The 18,085-nt window shown below is 38.2% G+C and overlaps 1 protein-coding gene across 13 annotated transcripts in view; it reads right to left on the minus strand.

The window, feature by feature from the left end:
* Positions 1-18,085, minus strand: part of LOC139121141 (myocyte-specific enhancer factor 2C-like) — a 91,262-nt gene that overhangs the window by 3,957 nt on the left and 69,220 nt on the right. For 7 of the 13 annotated variants that reach the window (XM_070685795.1, XM_070685796.1, XM_070685797.1 and 4 more), the window contains 5 exons: positions 5,610-5,753; positions 3,229-3,436; positions 2,610-2,672; positions 1,889-2,031; positions 90-213 (listed from right to left, as the gene is read on the minus strand). In XM_070685795.1, the coding sequence (XP_070541896.1) occupies positions 90-213; positions 1,889-2,031; positions 2,610-2,672; positions 3,229-3,436; positions 5,610-5,753 (682 nt within the window). The remainder of the gene's footprint in view (positions 1-89; positions 214-1,888; positions 2,032-2,609; positions 2,673-3,228; positions 3,437-5,609; positions 5,754-18,085) is intronic. The other 6 variants (XM_070685803.1, XM_070685804.1, XM_070685805.1 and 3 more) reach the window with 1 other exon arrangement.

An 18,085-nucleotide genomic window follows, 5' to 3' on the forward strand; every position in this document is an offset into this window, starting at 1 on the left:
TGTTTTCTCCACTAGGATTGATAAATGTGATCTCTAATATCAAACACTGGCTGGAATTTTTCATGTTGAAAAACTTTCACGTCTCTTACCTGTTTGAAAGGCTGTTGGCATGGCGGACGGATAATTTGGCATTCCTGCTGGGTTACTAGGGGTTGCTAAGGACACAGTAGGGGTTGCCAGGGATTGGTTTGGATTGGAAGTCATGAGTTGTGACTGTAAGATAGAAAATAAGAAACACATGATGGTGTTTATCACTGTGATGGTGAAGAAAGCAGCTGTAAAAAAATCAATGAAAACGAGAATAAACAAATCAGAAAAGAAACCTGTGGTAGAATTGAGAAAAACTGAAAGTATGACATTCATGCATAAAAAATACCAGAATCAGAGAATGACAAACACATATATCAACATGACACAGGAATGAATAGTCAATAGCAGGAATTCAAGGTGGAACAAAAAGACACAGAAGAGAAAATTTCCCCCATGGATATGGGACAACAGCATTGGTCTCATTGTCCCGTCTTTAGTGATCTCACAATACTACTGGTATGTTCTTACTGTCAGACACACAGAGTAGAGAAATTGAACGCTATAGACATGAGACCAGGCTACTCTGTCATTTATAGCCTGGAAAGAGAAAATACAAATTTTCGGCATAACAGTAACAGTAGTTGTAGCACTACTTATGGTGGCATAGTAATGATCATGCTATAATAATCATAAAACATAGGGCCAAAGTCCCTGAAGCTAAGACATGGATACAAAATTAAATATTTCCTGACTGTATTAAATTATCTCACTAAGGTCATCCTAGGGACCTGTAAACCAAATATTAAAGCTGTCTGACCAGCGGTTTTGAAAAAAAACAAGCAACCCAACAGTCGACAGAGCTCTGCTGTGTTATGTAGAGAATAACTTTTTGTGACACATGTATTGATGAAGAAGGTGGATATCTTTGATAGCTCATTTCAGGATGGCCTGACCAAAAATGGCAAAATTAGCTGCAAAAATACAAAATTGAAGATTTCGTCATAATTTCAATATATTACATTAAGATAAAGCCTAGGAACCTGTATACCAAATATCAAAGCTATCAGATGAGTAACTTTTGAGAAACAAATATTTTGACCAAAAATGGCAAAAATTGACCCAAAAATACAAAAATTGAAGATTTCATCCAATTTCAATATATCACACTAAGACAACCCCTAGGAACCTGTATACCAAATATCAAAGGCATCAGACAAGTAGTTTTTGAGAAACACATTTTTTGACCAAAAATGGCAAAAATTGCACCAAAAATACAAAATTGCAGATTTCATCATATATTCAATATATCATATTTAGTTCATCTGTAGGAACCTGTATACCAAATATCAAAGCTGTCAGACGAGCAGTTTGATGAAATAAAGTTTTGACCAAAAATGACAAAAAAATTCCTTAAAAATACAGATTTGCATATTTCATCACAATTTGAAAAAATCTATGTTGGGTTATCCCTAGGGACCTGTATACCAAATAACAAAGCTGTCTGACCAGCGGTTATGAAGAAGAAGATTTTTTACCAAAAAACCTTTTTTGGCACTAATTTGCATATTTTCAACAATATCAAAAAATTAAAAAAAAATTCTCAAAATCATATTTTTCATCTACACAACAAATATCAAATCAGTAAGTACTGCGGTTCTCAAGACATTTGATTGGACGGACGCCTCACAAACTGACATACATACATACATACATACATACATACATCCATACATACATACATACATACATACATACATACATACATACATACATACAGAGTGACGATGGACGCTGGACGGATACCCATCCAAATAGCTTCTATAGACTATAGTCTATAGTAGCAAAAAACAATTCTTACCATTCCTCCTCTTCCTGATGGGATAACTACTCGTAGCTGTGGTCTTGTTGCCGTGGGAGATTGTTTTGCCATTGCTTTGGTGATCAGTCCAGGTGATGTACCACCACCTGGTGATGCTCTCGCAGGAACGCCATAGTTACTTCCTGAAGTGAAAACAGAGATAAACAGTCTCAGTGGGGGATTGTTTGACCGACAGCAAGCATATTGAGTGACATTTTTACATGCTGAAACAAAGCAGTGAGGAATTGATGAACATTGCACCATTTATTTCTGACAGAGATCAGAGACAAACTTTACAGAGGTCACATCTCCCCACAGCACCTACTGGTGTAAGGCTCCGAAACAAAAGGCACACCACACGCATGAACACGGGCTTGCACGAAAAAACTGTGTGGTGCAAGCCGCACAGCATTAGTTATCAGAGTGATACAAACTGTGACATGAAGACGAATACATGGACATGAATGACTTGGCTGCCTCTTGCCATCTGTGGGCAAAAAACATTGTATGCGATCACTGTGGAACTTGCAAGTGAGTATTACACATGAAGCTGATGGTAAATTTCTTTTGTGCGCAGTGATATTATGCTTGAAGTACCCGATCTCTGATTGGCAGATGTGAGCCTTGAATATGAGTAAAGAGCCAATGAGAAAGCTTGTATCTATTCTGTTTATTATTATTTTTTTATTTCTACTTTGAAAGTGAAAGAACACGTGCTCACCTGTGGTACCAGTGCCAGCACTGGTACTTGAAACCCCCGATGCACCTTCATTAAGGGAAGTACCTACATGCACAACACATGCACAGACAAAACACCTGGATTACAAACACATGCACTGGACAGTGATGAAACCACAAGCCACAAGAAATATCATTTCCAAACCACATTTTTACCTTATTTCACTTATATCATTTTCTCCAATTCAAGAGTTTTCTCACACAAAGTTCACATACAAAGTACCCAACCAGCTTATCAAGTGAAACGATGGAATGATCGTAAAACAACATTTTATGCCTGGCATCACAAATACAAATGCACAATACAGCGATGTGTGGCAATGCAAGCGTTACTGGTACTCTTTCCTTTCATAAGCGACTGCACTTCTGGCTTCTTTGAAAATTCATCGTTTCATAGTTTTGGGCAACGACATGATTCATTGAAACATTACAAGCTGAACACAACGATGATCAACGCTTCATAATTGCTGCTTGCACTTACTCATAGATCTGATGTCAGCATCAAATTCAGACTGGGAGGATGTACGCTGATAGTGATGTCACAGAGATGAAATTGAGAAGGGGTGTGAGGGACAGAGAACAAGGATTCAAGCAGTACTTACTGGGTGGGCCACTGCTCGACGGTCGTTGTGGATGTGTCATGTTGCCGACGGGACTGACTGAGTTCCTGGTGAGCTGCTGCGGTTGAGGTGGGTGAAGCATGGCGCTTGCATTGGGACTGTAGCTGGACATGTTGTTTGCCTGAGATACCGGTATGCTGACAGGCATGGCCTGAGGGTAGCTGTTGGTGGTAGGTGGTATGACTTGCGGCTGAAAGGCGAAAGATACACGAGAGGAAGAAAAGATGTCAATCAAAAAAATCAGTCAATCCCGCGACCTCCAGGTCAAGATACAAGTCAACTTAATACTGGCAGTATAATACCCCTTAAGTGGATGAAGTAACACATTTTATTACAGGAAATTAAAACATATTGGTATAGTCCCCCGAAACAGCCGTTTCTTCTTTGATATAAGATTATTTTCTAATTATAGTTGTTGCACCTACATGGCCACAACTGGTGAAGTGTTTCTGTTGTCACAGAGAAATATGTTCAACAAATTATCAACAGACTAATTGAACAAAGGCTATCAAATTTGTTACCTCTGACATTTCATGTATTGACTCAGGGTTTCTTTACTTTGTTGAACATTGTGAACACGACAGTAAGCTGGATTAATAGGTCTCTTTAATGACATTGGGCCATCAGGGCCAGCGATGGGTACATAAGATGAGGCAGGTGCATCCCCACTGCTCAATGTGGGCAGTGAACAAAGACTTAAAGGCCTGTGTCAGGCGTCAGATTGTCTTGCCAGGAAATTTACTTACTAGATTACAATTTCAATGGAAAACAAAAAGCTATGACACCTTCATAATACTCTTACAGACTAGAACAAAGGGGATTTCCCGGGCCTTTAATAATGAAGATGTGGTTATTGATGGCACTGATGTACTTGTTTAAGTTTGATAAACGAGGGTCAAAGAAAGTTATGTGGGTGTGATGTACGGATAAGTACATGGTTACATGAGGCGAATAGATTTCATTACAACATTTATATCCTATTTAACACATTTTCATTGTGTGTCTTGGCTTGCTTAAAGGTAGGGGACTCAATCCCAGGAACCAAGTTTGTTCTAGTCAGTAAGAGGATTATGGAGGTGTCATAGCCTTTTGTTTTCCATTGAAATTGTAATCTAGTAAGTAAGATTTCTGGCAAGACAATCTGACGCCCGACACGGGCCTTTAACATGTTCATGCAACCTGTTTCACTCCTTTTTTCTCTGAAGAGAGACCAAACTTGCACTTTGAAAATATTAATGTTGTTTTCCAAATTCACTATTGAGCTCTGAGCAAAATTTAACATTCTGAAGAGACCTTTGATGAAATACAATGACTATCATCTGATATCATGTTGTTCATCCTTTTTTTTCCACATAAATTTTTGCTGGTCCACTACCAGGGGCACATCACATTGTCAGCAAAGCCCTTATCTTATCCCTAGGTGAACAGTATGGATAGCAGAAAGATATACTATCTGTGCAAACAGAAAGTGATACTATAGCATTAATCTTGTGATAAGCCCACCATAGGGCTAATCTGGTATCTGGAAAAAGCTAGTCATCATCCGGTGTGAGTTTCCAATGTGTATTTGGATATTTATGGTGAAGGGAACACTAGAAGCTCCACCTGTTCACTAAAGCATGATCTGCTAATATGATACTGTTTCTCCTGGCATAGGATAGCCCATAATCTGCAAATCTTGGGAAGGTGGGTTTGTTTGAACCAGGGTGAAACAAAATTTAATTTCTTGTAGGTTTGGAATCTCTCTTCCAGATTTCAACATTCATATGGATATTAGGGTAGTATGTGCCTCAAAAGTGAAAGACTTAAACTTTTGCTAAAACTTCCCTCAATGAAATTTTCAATCTTTGTCTTCCCAAATCAAAAATAACAATGCACAGTTAGGTACCACGGAGGCAAATTACCTAATATTTATCAATACTTCAAATTCAAAACAGTGTCAAAATGACTACCATCCCTACCTTAACACCTTGGGGAAAAATAAAATTTTTGATTTTCAAAAAACTAAGACGGTAAATTTTTCATACTCTAACACAGCTTGGGAGATCAGAAAAGAATTATTAAAATTTGAGAGTCTAAATATCTGTCCCTGAGTCACATTCTACCTTAACCCTTTGAGTGCTGTAATTTTTCCCACCAAAATTTTAGTGCAACATTTTTACCAATTTTTATGAACTTTTCTGGCTTTTTTTTATAATTTTGGACCAAATGGACATCACATTTCATTGGCTACAGTTTGTTATCAAAATTTTGACAAAAACCCCAAAAAATTGACTGGAGTATATTTTCAAAAGGTGACAAATATTGACTTTGGCACTCAAAGAGTTAATTTACTGGATTGCCCAGGAGTGAGTGTTGCTTACCCGTTGCATACTATTCCGATGCATCATCATTTCAAACTCTTCATTTATTTTGCTGTATTTAGCTTCTGTTCGGGGTGTCAGCTGGAAGCCTTCTCCCTCACCATCCGGACTTTCACATCCTTTGTTTTCCTTTTTATTCAGGTGCTGTGTGTGACAATGATGGAGCAATTTAAATAAAAACATCTATCAAATTTTACCAAAGTTTTGATGATCTTATATCAAAACTCTTCATTTCATTTTCTTTAGTTAACTCAGAGGCAAAAAATTCCACAGTATCATACAATTTCTGGAAGTTTTTTTATGTGTTGTGATGATACATATCACAACAATGCCACTTTGTGCTGATAAGTAACTATGGAAACTCTGAATTAATGTTTACCACCAATTTTTAAAGTGTTTCCTGTTAAATGCCATATTTAAGAGTCATTGAGCAGAGATCTTTATCTTCAAAAGCCAAATAATGGTAAAATCAGTCATTGTAAATATAGGAGCACCATTGACAAAGACTATTTCATGAGTTAATTAGAAAAGAAATTGAGCCATCATCTGCCATGGAGTGTTCTCTCAGATATTACAATAATAATGGATATTCTTTGTCATGCCATAGAATCAAAGATGGTTAAGTTGCTGAAACTTGTTTTCAACCAATGCAGGGGATCTTTGGGCAGTGAGGCAAAATCCAAGGACTTTTAGGACGTTCCTGGTATTTCAACCAATGCAGGGGATCTTTGGGCAGTGAGGCAAAATCCAGGGACTTTGAAGGACGTTCCTGGTATTTCAACCAATGCAGGGGATCTTTGGGCAGTGAGGCAAAATCCAGGCACTTTTAAGTATATTCCTAGCGTGTACGGATTATATGCACACCAGCTTTCACACCTTAAAGTATAAATACATGCACTGGGGAACTCACTTATGAAACATGTTATTCATGCACTATTCACAGTTACAGATCCTTCATGAATTGAGCAGAAGATTTTTTAAAGTTAATGTACATAGTTTGGAAAGGATAACAACTTGTACTGGTTACGTTTGAACCTTCAAAAGTTCTTGGAAATGAGCGGTTTTCAAATTCTACTGCTCAATTTTAGATTATAAAGTTCCAGTGAATAAAGCAAAGTGCATAAACGTTACTGTCAATGTCAAATTACCATCATTCAGGGAGTATCATGACAAATGAGTCAAAAGCCATTCACAATGACTACACTCCTACCAGTTCCTTTAAAATCTTTTCACAGAAATTTATAGGTTTAAACTCAAAAGCCACTTCACCTTGTGTTTGCCGTTCACATGATGGCTCTCTTTCTTTCTTCCTCTTTTTTTTTTGTTATTTATAACTCCTTTCACTTTCACCAGTTTTATGAGCTCATAAACAGCTAGTTCAACCAATGTGAAATTGGACACATGGTGAAGTTTTCATAGTAACATATGGTTTACCATCAGAAAAAACCCCAACATTTGCCAAACTTTCGCTTTTTGTGGGGGGGTAACAGCTTTTTCATTGTTCTGGCTAAACCCTGCTATGGCAGACAATTCAATTTCACGTTCAAAATTAAAACAAGATGTTCCTACAAATTGTGAATGAAGCCATGTGAAATCTGGCAACATTAATCTCCCTACACTCTCTGCACTGATTGTATTCTTTGGATTTTAATCAGCTTGCATGAGTGTGGTAAGTTTCTTTGAAACAAAAGAAAAATCTCTTGAATTTGCCAACATTTTGCCACCACAAACTTATCTACAGTAGAAACATGTTGTAGTACATAATCAAATACATGGGAAAATCTGAATTGTTGATTTTGCCTTAAGAATTACGACAATAAAATACACTTTTGCAAGCTTCAGCAATGATATCATATTTACTTTCAATGAGAACGTAAAATTTTGATTATCATCGGAGTATGTTTCTATGCTTTAAAGCATTTACTGCATCATCTGAATAATTTCAATTGATAATTTCAGTCTGTCTTGGACTAAATTTATTTTGTAAAATGCTGCAAACTTTGACTTTGTTTCATTTGTCGACTTCAGAGTTTATCACCAACTTTCTGAGGACTTGGCTTAGGTTGCAGCAGAAATGATCAGTAAAACCCACACAGTACTGACTCAACCGTATTCTGAATGCTGATATCACAGATACAAACGCCAAGGAAACATTTGCAGTACAGAGTACTGTACCACGTTGCCATATCACAGTATCATGGCTGTATCAACTTTACTGAGTTGCAGCCAGACTGTAAACCAGAACAACAGCAAAGAAAAACTGAGAACGAAACCGCAAGAACAAGTAAAAGCCACACCTGAAAACCCCCTTTTCAAAAGTCTTTGACTTTATTGGCCCCGCCGGGAAATGATCATACCTTTAACATGAAGAAATGAAGTACACAGGAACACTGCTCTCTGACATCTATGAACACCTTCTAATCACCCTTCTCAAAGCTTGTTGGTTTGACTCAAGTGTTTTGGATAAAAGAAGTACCGGTAATAATAATGATAAAATTGGTGCTAGTCTTCCCCTTTGAGATACAAACACTTAAGGTAGCTTTCCACCTTTGCGACGACCTATTTTCAAACGTGAATTTTGCCATCAAGATGTGTACTTTTACCCAAGTATTATATATCACCTGAAAGCTATTTCTATGAATTTTTTTGTTTTATCGAGAAAATTAGTGTGCGATGATTTTCTTTGAAGATCTTAGTGAAAGTGTAAAGAAAATGGGTGGTCTCACGTAAAAAAGTTTAAGTCTGAGCGGATAGGGGCTATTGTTTAGGTGTTAACGGGCAATTGGTCTTCAGAATACTGGCTACAAAACCGTGTCTCAGATTTTTGAAAAAGGCCTTAGTTTTTTCACATCGTTGAGTCAAAGTTTATCCACCGATTAGTCTTACAATGCCGCCTAATTAAGCAGCAATAACTCGACTTTAAAAATCTTCATAAAAAAACTGAGACACGGTTTTGGAGACAACCTACTTGACAAACGTCTGTGAAAATCTGGTGAACTTCCGTTCACGCGTTCTCGAGTTAAACTCTTTTGAGTGTGCTGCAATGTGACAAAATGCCGAACTGAGAAAAAGGCGATTTAGTAAATTGGTTCGGGTTTTTCCTTTTGAATGGCAATAAACAATGTACTCAATCGACAAAACACTAAAACCAGATAGTGAAATCAAAGTGTTCAACTTCAACAGTATATTCACTCATTGAAATCAGTGTCAACGGTCGAAATGAGGCTAAAATGGGTGAATTTTGGGAGCGTTGTACTCTTTTTAGAGCGCAATCTACACAGTAGCTGATGAGTAAATAAACTTGGGGAGTGCCAGGGAAGGAATTATGCATAATCTGTTGACTGATTAGTTGTAAGGTTTAAATAGAGTATTAACTGTTCGACCTAACTGTCGGAACTGCTACGGCATCTCGATGCCGTCTACACGAGCGTTTGGACTTATTACCTCCATGACAAGCGTACACTGTAGTGTAAGTTTATGGCAGCATTCGATTCGACCTCGGAAACGACTCCTGCGGAATGAAAGCGAGCCCGATGAGTGATATAGAGAAAAGAATATTGGCTGACAACAAAAATATCTGCGTTTGTATGTGGATGTACATTTGCGGTGTCTGTGATCATGGAGATAAAAAGAACAGCTCCATGCTGTGATCCATTACGGTTAGAGTAACCGAGGATTCTAGTAAGCAGCCATTTTTTAGATCTTCACGCGCCTTGAAAACCGATTAACACTAATCAAACTACGAGAATTTCTGAGGCAATAGTTCGTCCTCACTCTGTACAGCATTTCTGTGGGTGAAGACCGTTTCTGGAGTCATTTATGCTAAGATGAGCCAATCGCCTGTCGGCGGCATAAGTCAAAGGAGAGAAGTTGAGAAAACATGAACATAGAGAAAAGTACGTACTAGTAATTTCATCAAGCGCAAGTTGCATGCCATAGACCGCTCGTCAAGCGTCATACGTCACAGATAGATAACTCTCTGCTGTCGTTCGTATCCAACATGAGTACACAGTCGTTTGGAGAGCTATTCAGCGCTGGGACTATTCGCCCCATAGACGAGTGTACAGAAGCGTATTTCTCGCTTCTGTACACTCGTCTATGGGGCGAATAGTCCCAGCGCTGAATAGCTCTCCAAACGCTGTGATGAGTACCATCGATTCCAGGCGAATATGATATCAGACCCGTCTTCATTACATGTAAATTGCAGATTAGGATGGTGTTTTGCACTGTATTCAAGTAGTTAGCCCGTAAGCGTCTCATTCAATGGTTTACCGACCAATGAGACATGTTGATGAAAACTCAGGGCGATTACGTTATTACGTTGTGACGGTCAAATTCATATTGAAATTTGTCTTCGGTCCTGCAGCATTTTGGCCACTGCCATGATAACTGATAACAATGTTGTCGTGTCCATTCCCATAAAATCATTTGATTCACATTCGTCCGGTGTACGATGAACATTTGTTAGTCGACGTATTACCTTGTCAAGGTCGGTAACGAAATGGCACAAGGAAAAACGGGACCGCGGGATTGAAACGACTTCGACATTTCAGTTCACTGCCGTTGTGCCAAAACGTCTGCAAACCAAAGCAGCTATTGTTTTGTGGCGCGTGATTTCTGCATTGCTACGTATTTTGCCTTGGGAAAATTTCCTGTCGATGTCTTGAAGCCCATTCAATTTGTTTCCACCTTGTATTTTCTAATCCCAAGTAGTTCAAGAGCCGCGGTTTCTGATATTTCATTTTTATTCATAAAGTGTTCAACTCACTCAGTATTCTCATCGAACGGACAATGTCGGGTTTCTAGACCTTTTGGCGCAAAGTCGTTTCGGCCACACTATTTCCGACGCCAAGACGTTTAGGCAACGCGACCAAAGACGTTTCGGCACTACCTGGTTGGGGGAACTCGTGCCAAATGTTACAAATCAAAACACTGAGAAGTATAGTGTCAGCATTCACATGCTTTAAAGTTTGTGAGAACATGGTGAAAAACCGTGAGGAAAGAATTTCATATCATTTTCGATAGCAATAGCCGCCGACACTGTCAAAGTTTGAAAAGCGGCGCCTAAACGGCACTGTAAAAGTCATACTGGTCAGAACGCAAAGGTCACTCTTATGAATATGACTGGTCTGTCAGTTACTTATAAGTTTGAAGGGAAAAAAACAAATCGTAACGGGGGTGTCGAAATGTCTTGGGGCCAAAAGAAGCCGAAACTTCGGCCGAAAGAGGCCGAATGTTGCTTGAATGTTGAAGATGTGAAGGGTGTGTGTTGCGGTATTCAGTGTTCCCGCTGTTACTGAGGCCGCCAGTGGAACGTACCATTTATGTATACGGGACAGCCTCTTCAAAGATGTTTAACATTACGAAACTTATCCACCACTCCTGGTGCTTTTACAAAAGCACAAAAATGTCCCAGATAAAACATTTAGTGTGTGGGCCATTTTTGTAATCTGAAATTGTACCGTCAACAATGTCATAAGTCTGACCTTGTCCGATTGTGTCGATAAATTATGATCTTTTGGGAGCGGCCACCCCTATGAGAAAAACGGTAAGACCCACCTTTCGCCAGGTACACTCTATGGTCTTGACCCACGCAGTGAACGGTAGGTGTTAATGGGATTTTCACAGCGGATGTTGTCTAAGTGCATGTGAATACTCTGACGCTGCTTGCTTAGCGTAATCCCTTGTCAATCAAGACTTAACGGTAGTCTCAAATGCAAAATGTACACCTGTGCCTCTCGTATACTTTTTATTCCAAAATTTCACCAAAACAGGAACTTCACGACCAAGATATTCTACACACAAGGAAGATCAATATTATAGGAATACTTTTCAGGGATAAAAGAAAAATCGTGTTTTTATCTCAAAATACCAAAACAAAGGCAGAAAGCTACCTTAATATTATTTGGAGAGCTTGAAACGGACACTACATATGGGGGAGGGGAGAGGTATTGCATTAAAAGTAAAACGTGTATGAATAAACTTATTCACCAGCAGAAAGTGTGATAGGCTTCTGTACCCGCATATGAACATGTTTGTTTTGAGATAAAATTACACTTGACATAGGAAGACACACTTTTTTAAATCAAATAACTCATCAAAAGCTTTATTGTCTTTCTCTTAAAAAGACTTTCCGACAAAGACTTGGCCATCTTGTGGTCTCATAAGTTGGCAACCGTTCCCTGAGACTTAACATGACAATCCTACCGGTATAATCATCCCCACCAAGGGTGATGATCGCACAATCAAGCACTGACCACGAGTGTAAAAGTCAGCCCTAATGGCAAAATTCCATCCAGAATTAAAAAATCTATCACTGATGTATTCTTTGCTTAGGATTGATAACTTAATCACACTGGTATCTGACTGGGGATCATCTCACACATAGGGGGTCCAGGACGACTATCATGTCTGCTTAATTACCTTACATGTAAAACAATCCCTAATCACACCCTCCGGGCACACGAACGTAAATTTCTAATTACAACCTAATCTCGGTGCATGATAATATTGATATTTCTCCCGATCCTGTAGGGTGGTTTCGATGACTCCCCTGCGGAACCAGAGGAACTGGAAATTGGTGGTTCCAAGAAACGTGCTAAGCTGTGTGTTCATTTAATAAGATTCTAAATATACCCTTTCCCGTTGTAATTAGATAGAGTATGAGATATTGGGAGAGAGTGCCATCTCAATTGATCATTAAGACAGTCCTGGTAGGATCAAAGTTTAAAAGTTGAAAACATGTGTCCTCTTTGGAATTTAGATGGGGACACATCAAAGACACTATCATATCACTGATATTTGACCTAATACATCCCAATTTGCTGCAAACAGGTTGGCAGTGACCATTGGTAACAAAGACCTGGGCCAAGGCATGGTGGTGAAATGACCGAGAACTGCTCATCTGTGTATGTAAGTCATTGCTGTGTCAAAGAACACAAAAACCTGTGTGACCTGCGCTGACATAGGGACTATAAGATACATGTAGCTCACTCCCCCTACATCATATACACATAAAATACTTTTGTTGCCATGATCCAGAGATGTGAGTGCTCATACTTATTCATACTTCATGTTTCATGTATGCAATACACTTGACTGAAATAGTTCAAAGTGGAAAAGGGAACATAGAGATAGATGAAATTTAACTCCTCACAGTTGCTGTTAAGTGAGAGATGAGCTAGTCTGAAAGAACCTTGGCCATTAATCTGTAGACAGACAAAGATCCATGCTATCAACACAAAAGAGATTGTTGTGTTCCATTGTTATGACTTAATCTTTTGCATATTTTAAAACCCACATGAAAATTGAAACTGTTTACAATTTGTTCCAATGCATTCAAATTGCAACCTTTTCCACACAATATACAACACAATGCAGTTGCTAACACAATTGCTGACGTGCCTTACAAAATATGTCATTTTTAAGGTTTAGTAAAATTGAAAGATCAGATGTGAATTAGAAATGTCTAAAGGAGTACGGGTTGATGATTAAGATTTAAAGCACAGAACAAAAGTTTCGAAAGAGTAATGCAAGACATTGGTTGAATAGTTCCTCTCTCTTTTGTGTACAACTCACTGGTATACTATGGCTGATAGCCTTTAGATTGTTGAAATTCTGTTTATTGACACAGTGCAATGAAAATGTAACAATGAAGCTAACAGGATGAGTGAAAGTGTAACAGAGTCAGCAAGTAAAAGGTTTATCTTTTTCTGTCATTTTGTCATTTATTTTTTCGTAAATTCTTGGAAAATTGAAGTGTATAGAGTGAAAAAAAGAATGTTGGACCCAGAATACATACATGTATTCCCTTGGATGATTGGCAAATATTTAGATTGGGATGTGGAAGTCTTCATCATTGTGACATACCAAAAGAATACACTGAAAACTCTCCTACTGAGAAAATTTACTGCTACTACAAGGAATTTTAGTCTGAAGAATGGCATTGGAAAAGTCAAATGAAATGACTCCTTTTGAACCTGAATCCTGAGTTAACGGTTTATGATGCATCACAAACTGTTCAAATGTATTTTTACATCACAAGACAGCCTGTGTACATTTTTCTTTCCTGTAAATGAGTAAAATTGTCTTTTATAGGCTCTAGAAATACAAAGAGAATATAACAAAATTTAGAACATTTAAAATTCTAAATATTTTAGCACAGAAAAGACTGGACAGAAAAGATGCCTTATAAAGTTGTTTAGGCATACAGCCGTGGTCCATCAGCAGTTCTCAATAACAAAATCTGATTCCCATCAGCATAGAGGCTGCATTACACTTCCTTGGCTTCCCTCGACTATTCTATGTTATGACAGCCTGGCCACTACCCAATCCTTGCCCCACTACTGATCTCTTGTAAGATCTCCTCTTACAGCTCCCAGTCTATTTTTGGCTCAAGTTTGGCTATTTTTAGCAGGGAGGTTTATTTTTCGCTTGACAGGAAGTCTATTTTAGGAAGTCTGCTCTCAAGCATTATAGGGCCAGTACAACAAAAGCATCACAAAAGGCATTAGCTCCACAACTTCATATCTCCTGGCAACTAGTACCCGGTACTACTTTCTTGACTACGTCACCTCTATTCAAATTCCAGTTTTCCATTATTGATCAGGCGGATGTGCCCTTCCTTTCTTCTTCACCTTTGATATACCCCAAACCATCTAATTACCGATAATTTTTTCCCCTGATTCTTAAAGAGATCCCTTCTACATTTATCAGAAAAAGTTCATCTGAGAAGGCTCCAGCTGTCTTGTCTTGTGGCTCTAATCTTATAATCATAGAAGGATTTTCTTGATAAGAGGTTTATCAACTATTAATAAGCAAACAGCATCATCCTATGACATTTATATCTGGCATTCTTGTATTTCAGTCCACTGTCCTATTTTGCACTAGAAAGCACCATGCACTTACAATTTTTATGATAGAAACGACTTCAATGGAATCATGTTATAATAGGAAGTTTACTGTGGTGAAGTGTCAATTTGATCGATACAACAGTTTTTTTTGATATTCATTACTTAAAGACAAAAATTACCGCTAACCATACACCAAAATTTTTAACAATTTCCTCAGCTTTGTTTTTCTGCAAACAAACCAAATTACCGCTACATAGTAGGGCTGTAAACCTGAAATATTTGATTTAGCTTTTCTTTCATCCAAGCTGTTTACATGAAATTTAGGAAAGAAGTATGATTTTACCTTGCAAGATCAGGGCTTTTGAATATTTGATATTTTGAAATTTAACACTCTGAAAATAAAACGTCTCAGGCACATGTCTCCCATCAATGAATAACAGCTCCCTCAATATGCTTTTTTATTGTTCATTTCAAAATTTTTTATACACCTTCTGCGAGTGATTATTTTATTTTGCCTATCCTCAATTAACCATTTTACAGGCTTTTCAGATTGGTAATAGCCAGCCAGTATCTTTTCTCACATATATCAAACAATGGCATCACCACATCATTACTGACCATCTACCTCCCATATGGCCATTTGGTTAACTATACGGGTTCAGCTCTCCCCTCTCGCTCTCTTACACATATGAATATAGATGAAAAGCTTATTCCAAGATGAATAGACCCGACTGACACAAGCAAAGATGGATCACTTGGAAAGGAGCTGGCAAGTCAGCCAAAAACTTCAAGGACAATTTGACTAAACATGACACAAATTACGCAACGGTGGTAGTGCTGAATTTAACGCTTCATCAAGTTCTTGACTGAAGAGCTTTGGTAAGACACGATGTTAAAATCCCAAACAGATGATGCAGAAAGGCAAAACCTTGTGCTGCCAATACTTTTTGTCCTCTTCCCCCACTCTACCATCCTCTGTATTATTGTACCCTACTCTAACTAGTATTTCATACCTGCATATTTAAATTGGACCATTCTTTGTTTTAGAGTTGTGACTGTCAATCATATGGAGGGCACTCTAATTATGATTTCCAACAAGCTGACACAAAGGTTCTGCCTTTCAACAAAAGAAATGCAACTCCCTGTTGACATGGGCAGAATTTTTTTTCTTCTTCATAATGAAATTACTGACAGAAGGGAGATGAAGAGATGAATTGAATTTTTTTTTCGGTGGAGAGTATGCTGACCTAGCCCTCAAAAATTTGTCACAGAGAACTGACATTTTGCATATGCTGGACTCCAAAATTACTTTTAGAGTACTTGCAAAAGTTTATGATCTTAATTTCCCCACCATTTCTACCCAGTCAAGAACACGTCTCATAGATAGTACTACTGGTGAAACAAAATCAAGTTGACATCAAGCGGACACAATAACATGAATGTAAGAGGCCATTTTACTCGTAACCAAAGGCTTGAGATGGTATCAGCCACTGATTGAGCTGCCAGCCTAGGGTTCAATGATGAACACTGCCATTGGGTGAAAGAGTTAGGTAAACACTTGAGACCTTGTACAGGAACACTTTGAACATGTGTAATGTGAGGTCACGATGTGAGGTCATGATGTCAGGATACTCAGTATCAGCATCAGCATCAGCATCAGCAGGCAGTGTGTTTCAGTATCGCCTACTTTTTTCAATATCTGGCCGTACACAGAACCATGTACCGGTATAATGAGCGGTCACTCTCTGTGATGATAAACAGAAGGGCTTCATTTGATATTTTACAAATTAAGGATGACATAAAGATAACCAGACGCAATATATTGAGACAGAAGAGGGGGAAATCGCAGAGTTTTGCCTGGTCGTAAGATGTGTGAGTATAGAGTAGATTATCTATCCTGAGACTGGTTTTGTTATCAGAACGTGAAAAGGCCCAGATATGACCTTCCCATAGATCGTGTACAGGAGTTGACTTTTAAGCAGGAAGGATGCTTGCCTGAAGCGACCAGATTTTGTACAAAATGCTTTCAGAGAGAAGACAATATGCTGGAGGCTCAAGTCTTGCAGTCTGATACCTAAGCTCTTTTGCATGTGTGAAAGAGTGTGGAAATGTGTTCAGCAGTGAGGTGGTAACAGCACTAGGCCACATCTGATATATGGGGCTTGCAGACTGGCGGTGTGATGGGCTGCCACAGGCACCTGACCACCTGTTGACGCCAGCAATCAGACTTTCACAAATTTATCCATGTGTTGCAAACTAATGAGTCAAACAAACCACTGTATATCCCTAGCCACAGTCAATTTGCAGACAATAAGTCAACACTATATCGCATTCAAGAGATAGTGTCAATGAAATGCTCAAAGGATGGTGAGGACGATAAAAACATACAAGAGATATAATTTCTGTGACTGTATCAAAGAATAATATGATATGACCAGCAAAGAAAGTACGGGAGAGACAAAAAAGAGGGTCCCATGATTTTAATTACACTTTCTTTTGAGTAAGATTAGGGGACACTCTAATGATAAAAGCTCAAGTGTTTGTCCAAGTGACATTAAAAGACTTATTTGAAAGGAGGGTTACATGATCTTTTATCATAAACAGTTATAGACCATTAGTACCAACATACTTTTGTAACATTAGGAAATTAGACACCCATGGATAATACTCTACGTGTGCGCGCACTGCTATGGGACTCCATCCTCTTTTAATCAATGATCAATTTTAAAATTGTCATGGTAGGCTGGAACTTCACTTTTTCAGGGACATTAAGGAACCAAGGGTGAAAACTTTCCATGCTGCTTGTAAGACAATATTAAGCTTTTGTCAACGGTATATATACATTTTATCTTCAGAAACTTTGAGTGACTGGAAACCAAGAGCTGAAATATTTATTGCTACTGGAATGGTGTGACGAAACTTTACACTTTCACGCATGGTTAATCTCCTTCCCACCTTGTTGTAAAACACACCAATACTTAATTGAACATTTCATCAGCATTAAACACTGCATTCAACTGATCATGTTTTATTTAAACCATAGGTAACACATAGGAAAATTCCAGCAAGGAAATTGGCCTCAGACGATTAAAATATGACAAATGTTTTATTGCTAGCTGTCTATGGCTATCATCAACAGACTCGGGACCCATAGCTAGCCCTCAGCACGCAAACAGAAACCACCATTCTACAGTAAAACAAGAAGGGCAATTGTTCTACCCAGACAAAACATTTACATGACAAAGACAAGCCAAGCCAGGCAAACTACGTGTACATGTACCGTCAACATTTACAAACTCCGCACAGACACCCACTTGCCGTATATGATGCACTCAATTAGAACACAACACGAGATCACTCTTCATTATTTCGCATTTTAGTTTCAACTCACTCTCTGTAGCTAATATGTTAAAACTTGCTGGGAAACATTTCACAAAAGTAGAATAAAATCCACAGAACATTTTTTCATCTTTTTTTATAAGAAAAAATTATTTTCAATCAATGATGATTTTGTAAGACTTTCTCAATTTGGAATGAAACAATAGGAAGGATGAAAGAGGGCAAATTAATTGATAATTGTACTTTCTAATATGATGTTAATTTGATACATGCACACAGTTAACA

The sequence above is a fragment of the Ptychodera flava genome, chromosome 21, assembly GCF_041260155.1.
Source record: "Ptychodera flava strain L36383 chromosome 21, AS_Pfla_20210202, whole genome shotgun sequence".
In the NCBI taxonomy this organism is placed as follows: domain Eukaryota; kingdom Metazoa; phylum Hemichordata; class Enteropneusta; family Ptychoderidae; genus Ptychodera; species Ptychodera flava.